The 15,429-nt window shown below is 44.6% G+C and overlaps 1 protein-coding gene across 7 annotated transcripts in view; it reads left to right on the top strand.

Annotated features, from left to right (window-relative positions):
• Nucleotides 1–15,429, top strand: part of LTBP1 (latent transforming growth factor beta binding protein 1) — a 737,653-nt gene that overhangs the window by 459,328 nt on the left and 262,896 nt on the right. For all 7 annotated transcript variants that reach the window (XM_029593891.1, XM_029593888.1, XM_029593890.1 and 4 more), the window contains one exon: nt 14,277–14,402. In XM_029593891.1, the coding sequence (XP_029449751.1) occupies nt 14,277–14,402 (126 nt within the window). The remainder of the gene's footprint in view (nt 1–14,276; nt 14,403–15,429) is intronic.

Here is a 15,429-nt window from a genome sequence, read left to right as displayed (position 1 = left end):
TTATTTTTTTTAATTTCACTTAAAATCCTGCCTTTCCCACAATATCAAAGCGGCTTACAAAGTTAATCACAATGGGCCCAATAAACATAAACATTTATATAAGTTAGCCGAATAAAACATATATTCATTAGCATGACTATGCTACTGAATACACTTGTTAATCTTGCACAGGACGACCTACTTTTTATAAAGGGACGCTGAAAACTAGGACTACAATACTATTATATATATAATAGTATTGTATGCTACTGAATATCCATGTATTTATCGCTGCTTAGCCAAATAAGTAATATCCAGCTAAGTTAGACCTGCTCTATGGCAAGTTTAACTTAGCCAAATAACTTAACTGGATAAGTCCGAATATCAGCATGTATCCCGTTAACTGGCTAAGTAGCGCTGCGCCATTGCACCCATTACCCGCCCCTGACTTACCCGGTTATGTGGTGACCAGTGAACGTAGCTAGATGTTCAGTGGCCAGCGCTTAACCAGATAAGTCCTTATCCAGCTAAGTAGCCCTGAATATCAGCCTCAATACAATCAGTTACAATACCTTTCCACCCATTCCTCCCCACTGGATACAATTCCAATAATAAAGCGTACAGCAACCCTCATAGCCTCACATAATCCCCTCCCAAAATGCAGGATACCGCCGGTCCCAATAGCAACAGCCCCAATCCCTCCCAGAAAGGAAGCCCCAATCATAAATGTACAATATGACCCACAAGGCAATAATATATGTCTCATCGCCCACCCTCCACAGCAAGTACTACATATAGAACTCCCAAAACTACACCACTACCCACTAAAGCTTCACCCATCCACCAACAATGCACCCACATCCTTATCCAAAATGCTGCTTACATTCCATCCAGTTTTTTGGGCAGCTTGACAAGTAAATGTTTAGATTTTGGTGGTGGTTCTGAATTAGGAAGCAAGACTCCAAAATGAACCAGCATATCGCACTGCTTTACGAAGTACAATCAAGTGTGGAGAAGCACACATACAGGCACCTGCTGTTTAGAAAATCCAGTCAGTCTAGAACCATTCCTCTATCTTCACTACTTGGAGCAAGCTTAGGACCCAAATCACAAATGGATTCTTGCTTCCATTCCCTTGCCTCCCAAACACAGAATAATAGATGTAAATTCATATCCTCTATCTCCTCACTCTCAAATCCAATGCCCTCTCCCCCTCAAACAGTAAGCATTCGTGACATCTATTGGAACTGTCCTACACTACTACATGTGGTTTCCTTTGATAAATATTCCTTTATTTATTACATACGTTTTTGTTTATTAAAGAATTTATAAGATGCCCATATCAAGGCCATAGGCAACGTACAAATGTATAATCCTAATAAAACCCCTTGTAAATTCAAACTTGTAGTTCCATAATCTATAAAGCATCTGTTTATAAAGCTGATGATTTTGCACAAGCAGTTGGTGAGATCTGAGCTGCACAGTGCCATGCTATTATGATATATAAAACAAAAAATGATTCCAAGAGAAATGGGAATTCATAAAGAACCCAAGCTTTTTATAAATGATATTGAGTTCACTACTAAATGGACTGCAATACTTAAATGCTCGCTTGACTTAATGTTGCTTATTGTGGAAACCACAAAAAAGACATTGGAGGTAAAAAGACTTTGTGAGTGGCATTGCAGAAGGGATAGAAGGTAAAGTTTTCTATTTTGCAGATTATACTAAGATCTGCAACAGTGTGGACATGTCTGAAGGAGTAGAGATAATGAAAAGTGATTTAGGAAAGCTTGAAGAGTGGTCAAAGATTTGGCAACTGGGATTCATTGACAAAAAGTGCAGAGTCCTGCATCTGGGGAGTGATAGTCCGAAAGAGCTGTACGTGATGGGGAGTGAAACACTGATGTGCACGGACCAAAAGAGAGACCTTGGGGTAGTAGTATCTAGTGATTTGAAAATGATGAAGCAATGTGACAAGGCGATAGCTAAAGCCAGAAGAATGCTGGGCTGCATAGAGAGAGGAATAATCAGTAAGAAAAAGAAGGTGGTGATGCCCTTGTACAGGTCCTTAGTGAGGCCTCACCTGGAGTACTGTGTTCAGTTCTGGAGACCGTATCTGAAGGGGGAGAAAGACAGGATGGAGGCGGTCCAGAGAGAAGAGTGGCCAAAATGGTGTGGGGTGTGTATCGGAAGACTTATGAGGAGAGGCTGAAGGATCTAAATATGTATACCCTGGAAGAGAGGAGGTACAGGGGAGATATGATATAGACATTCAGATACCAGAAAGGTTTTAATGATGCACAAATTTCAAACCTTTTCCATCAGAACTAGGGTTCATGAAATGAAATGCCAGGGGGAACATCTCCGACCCAATATCAGGAAATGTCTTCACGGAGAGGGTGGTGGATGCTTGGAATGCCCTTCTGGAGGAGGTGGTAAAGAAGAAAACAGCAAATTCAAAGGGGCATGGGATAAACACTGTGGGTCTCTAAAAGCTAGAGGATGGGAATGAAGAAGAGGGTGCATGGGTCTAACTGCATGGAGCAGAAGTTACTACCCTTAACAGAAGGCATGGGGATAACTATCCTCAATCAGTAGCATTGATGCTTTTGATACAACTGCAACATCGCTCCCCACTTTGATGGCGGGGGGGTGGGGTGGAGGGAGGAAAGGGGAACTGATTACAGACAACAACCAACATGGGCCCTGACTTTTACAGTCTGGGGTACTGACATGTAGAGATGAGGGAAAAAAAGCACAGGACGGCTTCTACGGCCAAGTCTCAAAGAAAAGGACGTCATGCAGTATTGTCTGAATTATCAAGAAGGTTCCTCACCCAGTACAATGTTGCTAGCAATAATTTATGGGTTTGACAGTTGCTTGGTTTTGATTGATTGTAAATATTACTATTCTTATTATAAGGCTTGGGGGTAACTGTATGGAGTGTCTGTTACTACCCTTGAGAGAAACATGGGGGTATTCTGCACAGAGCGGCAGATATTACCATGAGAAGCTTACTGGGCAGACTGGATGGGACCATCTGGTCCTTTTCAGCCACCATTACTATGTTATGGAGGCTATCCGGCTGTTGTTTGATATGACTGAGCCACATACGTCGATGTCTTGATCATTTTGACAATGCGTTACGTGATCATATGCAAATAATAGAACACTTCAAAACATCTTTATGGCAGCTAAATTAAATAAAATAGTTAAATAAAATAAAACTACAAATTAAAAACTTCTTTAACAGCAGCATCTCGATGTTAGACATTGCCTTATTCAAAGGCGTGTTTGAATATTAGCCTTTTGGCACTTGCTACAGATCCATAGACATAGTATGCAGTATTTACAATACACCCAACAAATAACTTATACTAAAACTATTCCTCTACCCTAACATTTTCATCTTTAGAAAGAGCAATCAAATATATAACAAACTTAATTTTCTTTTCTTCCTGTAGCCTATGGCATGAGATAATGCCAAAAGTAACGGAGGGCTTCAGATTCACTGGTTCTTGTACCATCTCCACTCCTCTCATGTCAAGCCTGTGCCTTATGACTTCCAGTAGGGATGTGCAGTAGGGACGAATTTGTCCCATTCGGTATTCGTATTCGTGGGGAGCCAAATCCATTGCATCTGTGCTCGGGGGACCCCGATCCGTTCATTAGTTACGTATGTATTCGTTTCCAAAAATAAAACCCCATCCCAACCCTTTAAATTTAATTAACTACAACCCCCACCCTCCTGACCCCCCCAAGACTTACCAAAAGTCCCTGGTGGTCCAGTGGGGGTCCTGGAACGATCTGCTGCACGCGGGCCTTCGGCTGCCAGTATTCAAAATGGTGCCGATAGCCTTTGCCCTTACTATGTCACAGGGGCTACTGATGCCATTGGTTGGCCCCTGTCACATGGTAGGAGCACAAGATGGCACCGGCCGTCCATTGCTCCTACCATGTGACAGGGCCAACCAATGGCACCGGTAGCCCCTGTGACATAGTGAGGGCAAAAGCTATCGGCGCCATTTTGAATATCGGCAGCCGATAGCCCGAGTGCAGGAGATCGCTCCAGGACCCCTGCTGGACCACCAGGGACTTTTGGTAAGTCTTGGGGGGGGGGGGGGTCAGGAGGGTGGGAGGTTTATTCATTAGATACGTTGTATTTGTGGGAGTTCGCCATACGTTTCATGACCCCACGAAGACAACGAATAGGGACATATATGTTGCGGATTGCCAATACGTCGAAAACGAATGCACGCCCCTAACTTCCAGTGACTCCTTTCATTTCTAAACCTGCCTTTTCGCGCTCTCCGAGCGACAGGGACTGATCCCATCATCCCTTTCTACTGTCTTTGTTCCTTGTAATCTGCCTCCTGCTGTTCAGTTCCTGTCCTTCACCCTTTTTTTTTAATCTCATTATGTTCTTCTTCTGATTGGAGTCTTCACACACATATTTACCCCCTTTGGGTAAAATTGCCTTTATGCTTTGCCATATCTGTCTGAGATTGCAACTCTCCTACCAAATTTTATCCAAATCAAAATAGAGGAGCCAGGCTGGAAGGTTGGCAGTGATTCTTGCACAGGGACTCTGATAACATTGCTATGGTCACAGTCAGATCCTGATGTGGTCAATAGATAACAAGCCTTCCTAATAAAGGAAGATTAGCAGGGAGAGTGCTGCCCAGAGTAGCTGCCACTCTGGGCCCTGTCCCCAGCGACCTGATCCATCATGCGGCTCCCCTAAACCTCTTGGCTTGATCCTCTCCACGGAGCCCAGGACGTGCACTCAGATCAAAGGACCCAAACTGAAGGTGAATCTGAACCCATAAGGCTGGAAGAGCAGCACAGACTGGGATCGCAAGCTTCCTTTGCGGTGTCACGAAGATGCCTAATTTGCGTGATGCAGCAATGTGTACACTTTTCTCACTTGTCCCTGTGTGACCAAGAGCAGCAGCTGATGCGTGGATATCAGTAAGTTGTTGTGTGTGTACCTGAGGCTCTCAAGCAAAAGAAGTGGGAAGGAAAGGGGAAATTGGATTGAAGATTAGAACCAGTAGCAGCTCAAGTCTAAGATGAGAAATTAAATTACAATTTCCACCTTATCCCATTGTTTTCCAGGACCCCTGTTGCATTTTGATAAGTTAAACAGTGACTCTCATTCTGTGACCCAGTAGCCACAAGTAAATTTTTTTGAGATTTTCAGTTCAGCTCTTTTACACTGTCACAGAATCATTATAGGGCTTAGGCTTACATTTCGGAGTTTAAAAAGGATAAAATTGCAATGCAGCTTTTTAAATGTGGTGCTGCTTCAGGAGTCTACTGACTAACAAGGATTGTGCATCGCTGATTTCATAGAAAACTATTTTGTGTGGACTGGATGTATGTCATTACCTGCTTCTATATAAAAATGGAAAGCATATGACAAAGCTCATTTCTTTATTCTGTAATATATTCATGTCTGTTCACAGCATCACTGCCCTCTAATGGTAGCATGATGCATTTTTCTGCCTACAGAGAAGGACCATATTTTAAGAAACTCTTGATTGCATGAATTTCCCAATACTGGTATGGCAGATATCTCCCATTTTCTTCTAGTGTATTTTCTTAGATCAAAATTCCCTTAATAACATTTGTGGTTCTTGGTGTAGTGAGATTTAGCGGACATACCTAATGTACAAACCTCCAACACAGGCAGAAAAGTTGGACAGAAACAGGCCATAAAATTGCAATGGAGAGGGAAATGTTACTAGTGGGAAGTTTTAATCTGCCAGATGTTGATTTTTAGGATCCCTGCTGCAGATCTGCTTAGAAGTAGGGGAGATCCTGGACTCTATACAATCGGGCAAATTTTAACTCCCCTTCGCACGTAAAATCTGGGAGTTACGCGCATGGCTGGGCCTTGCACGGGCCGCGCGCGTAATTCCCATTACGCGTAGATGTGCCAGGCAGAAGGAGAGAGGAGGTCCGGGGAGGGGGGCGGGGCTGGAGGCAGCCAGCACATCGGCCATTTGCCACTGTACCAGAGAAGGGACTGACGGCGCGTGCAAGTTGCTGTTGCTCCAACTGAGTAGTAAGCAACAAAATTAAAACAAAATAGGTAGGGTAAAGGGTTCAGGGGGTGGGAAGGACAGGGGAAGAGGGGAGGGAGTATGGGCAAGGGGATAGGGAAGTTCTCTCCCAGTCCGCTTCTTAATTGGAATGGACTGGGAGGGAACTAGGAGAGGCCTGTTCTCGTTGCCGCACGTAATTTTCTTGAGTCTATCCCTCCTTGCGCGTGCTGCCTGCACATATGCACATGGATTACAAAATCCGGTGCACATGGCCTGCCGATTTTACAACATATGCACGCCGGCGCGCGCATGTTATAAAACCGGCAAGTCCATATGTGCACGCCGGAAGCATGCACACATGGACGAGTGTGCGCTTCTTTAAAAATCTACCCCTAAGGGTACTCAGGCAACTGGTACAGAACCAAATGTGAAGGGGGCAATACTGAACTTGCTACTTATAAATGGGAAAAGTGTTTCTGGTTATCCAGGTCCAATGTTGACCAAACAGTTTGGTTTACTCTTGGGGAAATTTTCCACAGCTGCGAGGAAGAATTCCCATCCTGCACAGGATTCTGAATTTGCTTTGCATAATTCAGCGTAGGCCTGGATGGAGGAAGCATTGGTGTTGGCCCATGCAGCCAGATGGAGGAAGTGTTGGCACTGGCCAATGCAGTCGGAAGGAGGAAGCAGTAGAGTCAACCTCCACCTGCACAGGTTGGAAAATGCTGTGGCAACAGGTGCCTGCCTGAGCGGGCCTAAAGAGGCTGCAGCAATGGGGGTCTACCTACATGACTAACTTAGAGAATGGAGCAGTGGGGGTGGAGCCTAAGAGACAGCTAGCAAGGAGTTTGGGATGTAGAAGAGAGAAGGAGAGAGCTGGACGAGCAAGGTGCAAAGAGAGCTGGGAGGGGCTTAAGCCTCGGAGAGGGAAAGCAGAGAGAAAAAGCTGACTGTCTTTCTGAGGGGAGAGAACCGCAGGATGAAAAGTAGACCGAGAAATCTGGGGGGAGGGGGGGTCTTGCTGGGAGGCAGGTTTTGAGCCAGGTGGGGCAGAAAGAGAAAGCTGGGAAGGGGATTAAGCCTGGGGGGGGGATGAGGACAGAGAAAAACCTGGAGGTCTTGTTTGGAGAGGGGAGTGGGGTTAGAGCTGGGGACAGAGAGGAAAAGAACTGGTCGGGGTGCAGAGAGAGAGAAATTAGGGATATTGCTAGGATATGGGAGAGAGAGAAGTGTGGGATGGGGAGCAGATAATTGTGTGGGGGGGTCTTGTTTTGGGGGAAGGTAGAGACAGAGAAATCTGGGGGGAGTCCAAGAGAAGGTGTTTCTGCAGGGGGTGGACATAGTAAGATAACTGAGGAGTGAGAGAGGAGTTTAAGCCTAGGGATGTAGCAGAGAAACAGAGTTGAGGGGGGGGGGGGGTGTCGATCCTTGGGAGCAGGCAGAGTGAGAAAGCTGTGTCTTGCTGGGGAAGAGAGAATTGGGGAGAGTTGAACATAGGGGGGCAGAGACAATGTGGGAAGGGAAAGAAAAATATAGTGGGGGGGGGGGGGGGGGGGGGGAGAAAGAGATGGAGCTTAGGGGAGGGGCTCAAGACAAAAAGGAGGAAAGAGCTGGCAAGGGTTGAGCCGGGGGGATGGAGAGTGTGATCTTCAGGTCAAGGGTAAGGCCTAAGGATGGGGAAATTCTGCCCAAAATATAAAAATTATGAATCTGAGTAATAACTTTTTTCTGTATTGCATTCTAAATTATTACATAAAGACTGTGATTGTACTGTATTATTTAAACAGTCTGCAGAATTGTAAATATTTGTGCAGATTTCTACATTTTTCATGCAGAACTTTTATTTCTTTTGCACAGAATTCCCCCGTAAGTAGAGTTTAATATAAAACAGAGGCAGAGAGAGGAGTCACACAAAGTTCAAGTTTCCAAACTTCAAGAGGGACCAACTTTGTTAATAGAAGATCATTCTGAGGCAGAACGATAAAAGGAGCCATTGTAAGGACAACAGATCTCTCTTTAGAGAAAGGAAAGAAAAGGAAAAAGAAACCAGCATTGCTTTTCAGAAGAGGTGGCTGCAAAGCTAAAGACAAAAATGTTAGGAGTCGAAAGTTACATAAAATTAAAATAAAAATCTCAGAGGGAGGCAGAGAAGGTAGCCAGGAGAACAAAGGCACAATCAGAAAATAAAAAATAGATAAGGTGCTTACTGAAGGAGAGATTGGTAAGTGGCAGGAGCACATATGGCAGATACTATTCCATATAGAGATGAGAGTGGTTGTATGCAGCTGCAAAACTGAATGAAGGCAAGTCAGAATACTGAAGGTTTGTACGAGAGATTGTCGGACTCACCGACAGCCAGCTTCAACAATTCCTTGGCCATAGAAGTGGTTCCAGGTAACTGGAAATGTGCAGCTTTTGCCACTTTTCACCAAAGCAGAAATAGGGAAAAGGCTGCTAATTATAGACTAGTCAGTCAGATGAATTGATGGAATCACTACCAAAGGAGTAAGAGTGTCTTGAATCCAGCAGGTTACAAGATCCAAGGCACCATGTCTTTTTGCAGAGGATGATCATGTCAAACATATCTGATCACGTTTTCTTTTTTTTTTAACTAAGTGATTAGAGAATTAGGTCTGTTTGAACAGTGGACATTATATGCCGTGATATCAGTAAGGCTTTTGACATTGTTGAACACAGGAGGCTCATAAATAAACTTGAGCAGTACTAGGCTGGGTCCTAGGGTAGTAAACTGGGTTCCAAATTGGTTGAGTAATAGCAACAGAAGGGAGTGGTAAATGGAGTTTATGCCAAGGAAAAAGAAGTTGTCAGAGGAGCACTGCAGGGATTATTCCCGGGCCAGGTTCTGTTCAATAATTTTTATAAATGTTATTGCAGAGATTGGTGGGAAAGTTTGCTTTTTTTGCAGATGATAGAAAAATCTGCAATAGAGAACACTCTAGATAGAATACAAAAAATGAGGCATAATATAAGAAAGCTTGAGGGAGTGGTCACGAGTTTAGAAACTAAAGATTTAATACAAAAAAAAGTGTAGAATCTTGCATTTAGGGCACAGAAATCCAAACAAGCAGTACATGAGAGAGTGAAGTACTGATGTGAACCAAACAGGAAAGTGAGATTGGAATGGTTATATCTGATAATCTCACGCTTGCAAAACAGAGCAATAAGGCAATGACAAGCACCAGAAAAATGCAAGATCTATAGAGAAAGTATATAAGGAGAGGTATTACCAGCAGAAAAATGGAGATGATAATGCTTCTGTATATAACTCATTGGTGAGTCATCATCTGGAGTACTGTATCCAATTCAGGAGATTGTATCTGCAAGTGGATATAAACAGAGTAGAGTCAGCACAGGAGAGAGCTACCAAAATAGTGCAGGATCTACTCTGTAATTCTTTGAAGTGAAACCTGCAGACCTATATATGTATATCAGAGAGGCTGAGAGAGGGGGAGTTTGATAGAGACATTCAAATACTTCAAAAGTATACATGGTGCTTAAAAAGCAAATAGTTTTATGTAAAGTAAGTTCTAGGACAAGAGGTCATAATAGACTCAAAAGGGATAGATTCAGGATACTGTAGATATATGTAAGGAAATTTTTTTTCACAGGAAGAATAGTAGATACACGGAGAGGTATTCTATTGGAAGTTGTGGAGTCAAAAACAGTAACAGAATTCAAAAAAGCAAGGGAAAAGCACAGAGGATCCTTTGTTTCAAGGCGTGATCTTGGGGCCATAGTTCCAGTGCCCGATGGAGAGCTAAGGCAAGGGCACTATTCCATCTACCTCGTGGTACCAAAGAAGGAGGGCCATCCTCAATTTGAAGCGGGTGAACCGCGCCCTGAAGGTACCTTGTTTTCGGATGGAAACTCTTCGCTCCCTCATAGCGTCAGTGCACAAGGGAGAGTTCTTGGCGTCTCTGGACCTGACGGAAGCGTACCTGCATATACCAATACAGTCAGACCATCAGCAGTACCTGCGGTTTGCAATTCTCGGGCGCCATTTTCAATTCTGCGCCCTCCCGTTCGGGCTCGAGATGGCACCCAGGGTCTTCACCAAGGTGATGGTTGTGGTCGCGACTGCCTTATGATGGGAAGGGATACTGGTGAAACCCCTATCTGGACGACTGGCTCATTTGAGCAAAGTCAGAAAGCCTCTGCAGAGCTGCGGTAGCGCGAGTGCTCTGGATGTTGGACTTGTTAGGATGGGTAGTCAACCCCAAGAAGAGTCAACTGGTCCCCTCTCAAACTTTGGAGTTCCTGGGGGCTCGCTTCGATACCGCCTTGGAGAAAGTTTTTCTGACCAAGGAGAGAAATTCCAAGCTCATGTCACAGATGGAATCCTTGCCCTCTTTACCTCGACCCAGGGTCTGGGATTACTTGCAGGTACTGGGCTCAATGGCATCGACGATAGATCTGGTACCGTGGGCCTTTGCGCATATGTGTCCTTTTCAGTCAGCCTTGCTCTCCCAATGGAATACCCTCTCGCAGCATTTCCATCTTGTCCTGCCTCTGATGGACGTGGCACACTCCAGACTTCTGTGGTGGCTTTCGCCGCACAGTTTGCGCCAGGGGGTGGATTTGGAGATTCCCTGTTGGATCGTGGTGACAACAGATGTCAGTCTCTCCAGCTGTGAAGTGGTTTCTCGAGATACGGCGGTCCAGGGCCAATGGACCAAAACGGAAGCCTCCTGGTCGATCAAGCGCTTGGAAACCAGCGCAGTCCGGTTGGCACTACAAGCTCTCCTCCCTTTGGTGGAGGGCAGGTCGGTGAGGGTGCTCTCCGACAATGCGACGACGGTGGCATACATCAACCGGCAGGGCAGCACCCAGAGCCATCCAGTGGCGACGGATGCTCAGCTCTTAATCCACTGGACGGAAGACCATCTTTACCGGATAGCGGCCTCTCACATTGCCGGCGTAGACAATGTCCAGGTGGATTTTCTCAGCCATCACCAGCTGGATCCGGGGGAGTGGGAGCTCTCCGACACGTTTCATCTGCTGTACGATCGGTGGTCCCAGCCGGCCATGGACCTGATGGCGACGTACAGCAATGCCAAAGCTCCCCAGTTCTTCAGCCGGTGGCAGGAACCGGGGGCAGAAGGGGTATATGCACTGGTCCTACCCTGGTCAAAGGACATCCTGCTGTATGTTTTCCCACCATGGCCGTTGGTCGGAAAGGTTCTATGCCGCATCGAGGTGCACACAGGCAGGGTGATTCTTGTGGCACCGGAATGGCTGAGGCGCCTGTGGTTTGCGGACCTCTTGAATCTGGCGCTGGATGGTCCACTGAGGTTTCGTCCATCTCCGACTCTATTGTGCCAGGCTCCCGTTTATTTTGCAGAGGCTGATCGCTTTTGTCTAGCTGCATGGCTTATGAAAGACGTAGGTTGAGGAGTAAGAGTTACTTGAATGCGGTAGTGTCCATGCTCTTACGTTCCTGTAAAGCTTCTATCTCTATGGCATATGTCAGAGTTTGGGGAGTGTTTGCGTCCTGGTGCATAGACCATCACGTACAGCCATCCAGGGCGTCAATTCCGGAGGTCCTGGATTTTTTTGCAAGCAGGCTTAGCCAAGAGGTTGACGTTCAATTCTCTGCGGGTGCAGGTGGCGGCCCTTGGCTGTTTTTGAGGAAAGGTGCAGGGAGTTGTGCTAGCCTCTCATCCGGATGTGGCCCGTTTCTTAAGAGGAGCTAAGCATCTACGTCCTCTGGTCTGGAGCCCTTGTCCCTCGGGGAAGCTGAATTTGGTGCTGCGGGCACTTTGTAAATCCCCCTTTGAGCCATTGAAGCGAACAACCCTGAAGGATTTGACTTTGAAGGCGGTTTTTCTGGTGGCTATTTCTTCCGCGAGGCAGGTCGGTTTCCGAGCTACAGGCCTTATCCTGCAGGGAACCTTTCTTGAGGATTTCTGAAGCAGGCATCTTGTTAAGAACAGTGCCCTCCTTTCTTCCAAAGGTCGTATCCTCTTTTCATTTGAACCAGTCCATCGAACTCCCTTCCTTCGCAGGTTTAAATTCTTCATCTCTGGAGTCTAGAGATTTGCGGAAGTTGGACGTGAAGAGAGTGTTGCTGCATTACTTGGAGGTGACGAACAGTTTCTGCCTTTCGGATCATCTTTTCGTGCTGTGGAGTGGACCCAGAAAGGGGCAGAGGGCTTCCAGGGCCACGATCGCACGCTGGTTGAAGGAGGCTATAGTGTCTGCTTACCTGGTTCAGGGTCGTCCGATTCCATCTGGTCTTAAGGCTCACTCTACTCGGTCACAGGCAGCTTCTTGGGCTGAATGTCAGCAGGTGTCGCCTTAGGAAATTTGCAGGGCGGCTACCTGGAAATCTCCACATACCTTTACTAGACATTATCGACTGGATGTTCGGGCTCCAGAGCACAGTTCCTTTGGAGCCAGTCTACTCTGAGCGGGACTCTCTTAGTCCCACCCTGGTTAGGAAAGCTTTGGTACATCCCGGCTGTCCTGGACTGATCCGGGTACGTACAGGGAAAGGAAAATTGGTTCTTACCTGCTAATTTTCGTTCCTTAGTACCACGGATCAGTCCAGATGCCCACCCGGGGGGAAAATGGAGAGTCCGCTCGGCCAGTAAATCCATATTTCTGCAAGTTTTATTGACTGCCCCCTTTTTCAGGGAAAGGTTTTTGGGCATGTTTCGTTCATTCATTGAGTTTCATCTCCTCTGCTCTTCAGGGGGATGTGTTTATGGTTGCCGTTATGGGTGATATAGTTTTCTGCTTGGATACAGTATAATACTGGCAGACACTAGGTGGCACCTCAGGGGTATAGGACAGAGTCTGCAAAGTATTTTTCTGTCTCCATCTGCTGGAGGGGGAGACAAAACCCAGCTGTCCTGGACTGATCCATGGTACTACAGGAACTAAAATTAGCAGGTAAGAACCAATTTTCCTTTTTGTAAGTTTGACACTCGCGTCTTATGGTTGGAAATGAGATTTCTCTCCCTTCTCTGGCAGAGCTCAGTGCCCATCTGGAGAATGCTATGCCCAGTAAAGCATGCAGTGCTGACTGAAGGGACCTTGCCACCTTTGAAATGGTTACTGAGAACTGTAACCCATACTTTCTTTGCAAATACTGCACAGTAAAGCTATAGATCTCTCAAATGATCTCTTTGGAAGCATAGTAAAGTGAGATAATCACTCATTAGCAAGGATATCTGGATGATATGATATATGCACTGTATTAAGTGTTTCAGATTGTTTACTGTTCTCTCTTGAAGACCATTCGAGAGAACAAATGTCATGTTCTATATATTTCTCTAGTTGGATCTTGAAATAAGAAGTAATAGGTCTCTGCCTTGTTGACTAGCACAGCTCAGGAATACACAGTTGATGTTGAGGTTTCCGATGGGATTTTCATGTACATTTCCACCTCTCAGGTTCATCCTGCGTATGTTAGCTTATTTTTGTTGTCAGTGATGTCTTGCTGTGCACTGAGATTTGCAGTTCAATCATTGATTTAAAAAATAAAAAACAAAAAACAGGACTGCAAATCCTTTATTGAATTATGTTTTAGATTTACAGTTCAAAATTCTTGTGATTTTTAGAAAATAAGGTAAAGGAGAAATATCACTTATTCAAACAAATCTGGTGTCCCTTTAGTATACAGAGAATCACGTCTTAGATGATGATAAAGTACTAAGCTCTGTTGCAGTATAATTTGGGATTAATTGATGTTTGGGTCTGGACAATGATGGAAAAAAAAAGCCGACTCCTTCATATGGATTTGTTGTCTTCTGTGACTAGTATAAGGTACATGTAGCTCCCTTTTTCCTCGAAAGCTTACACCTCAGTACATTTGTTAGTCTATATGGTACCACCAGCTTCACATCTGTGGTTTTATCTAAGGATGCCACTGTTACCATTTATATGATTGTGAACTGTATGTGTGCTGTCAGGAGTGCTCCTGCTAGAAATGTGCAAAGATTTGTTGCACAGTTGATGCAAATAATTTTGCTTGGAAATAAATCAGGGAAGACTCTTTTAAAATTGACATGGCTGAATAACTCTCACAATAACACAGCAGAAGAAGAAAAGAGAGCCAAATAAAAAATGTCCCTCAAGAACCAGTGATCCAAGAGTTACTGGAAAAGCATGCCCTTCTCTTTTTTTTTTTTTTTTTTAATATGTCTGAAAGCTTCCTGGAACTGCTTACTGCAGGATGTATTTCTAATTTCTTAATTTATTTTCCTTTTTTTTTTCTAGAGATCAATGAATGTTCAGTGGACCCTAATATCTGTGGAGCTGGATATTGCATTAACCTGCCCGTGGGCTACACCTGCGTCTGCTATGATGGATACAAGCCAAATGACCAAAAATCAAAGTGCATTGGTAGGAGAGCACCCTCCAGTTGCAGAATAATCATTTTGCAAGCTGTAAGACTTTTAAGCCTGGAGAAAGTCTACTGTGCATCTTTCCAGACCGTTTTTAAAGTGAACATGATAGTTAAGCATGCCGGGTTGTCAGCACTGCTACAATTGAAATGGGCTTGAGCTAGTGAGTTGCTAGCACATTGCACAGAATGAAATAAAGGAACTGAGAGAGAAATCCCAGGGACATGATACATGGTCTAGGTTGCATGTTTGTTTTGGTGCAATATAGAGGTTTACAGCAATGACTGGAGGATTGATCTAGGGTACTGTGTGATGCACAGTTGAGGGTGTGGGAAAGCTTTATTGTCCTATTTTTCACAAACTGCTGTGCATCTGTTGCATACAAATATAGCTTGTAAGTATTCCCTCTCCGTTATTCAAGTATAGGTATAATACATTACTTATTCAATGTTCCCTCAGATGAGTTTCAAGTGCACTAAAGATGAACTGTGTACTTTAAGTAGAAATGCCCTTAAATGCATTGGAAATTCAAAAGGGAATGCCCTCTAAACTCAGCTGAGACAAAGTAAAAAAAGATGACTGTGCTGTGGAAGAGGAAAGGCAGGTGCTGTATGTTTGTTTTCAAGACCATAAAATAGCAATGGCAGCCAATATGGTTAGTTTTGGCAACTAGATGTTGACAGCTGGTAGTTAAGGCTTCACCAGCCCACAGAATGATTTGTTCCATCCTTATGAGCCGTCTCCATTTCCTCTCAGACAAGAGGCTTCTCCAGTACTGTAATAATACCCGAGCTGTCTACTTTTATTACGGTATATGTGATATAGACATAACCACGCTATTCATAACCTATAATTTATGATCTGCCGAGCCAATGCACTGTGCCTATCATATAACAGCAAAGCAAGCATGTATTTTACATCTAAAGAAAGGGACGTTTTTATGACAGACTGTAAAGCTTCCTAACTGATGCTTAAGTAATAACAAAGCACGTTGCTGATTGATTGTTAAAATGTTTAATATCCTA

This window comes from Rhinatrema bivittatum, chromosome 3 (assembly GCF_901001135.1).
Source record: "Rhinatrema bivittatum chromosome 3, aRhiBiv1.1, whole genome shotgun sequence".
Classification (NCBI taxonomy): Eukaryota; Metazoa; Chordata; class Amphibia; order Gymnophiona; family Rhinatrematidae; genus Rhinatrema; species Rhinatrema bivittatum.
Note: the sequence above shows the minus strand (reverse complement) of the source record. Positions and strands in the feature narration are given on the sequence as shown.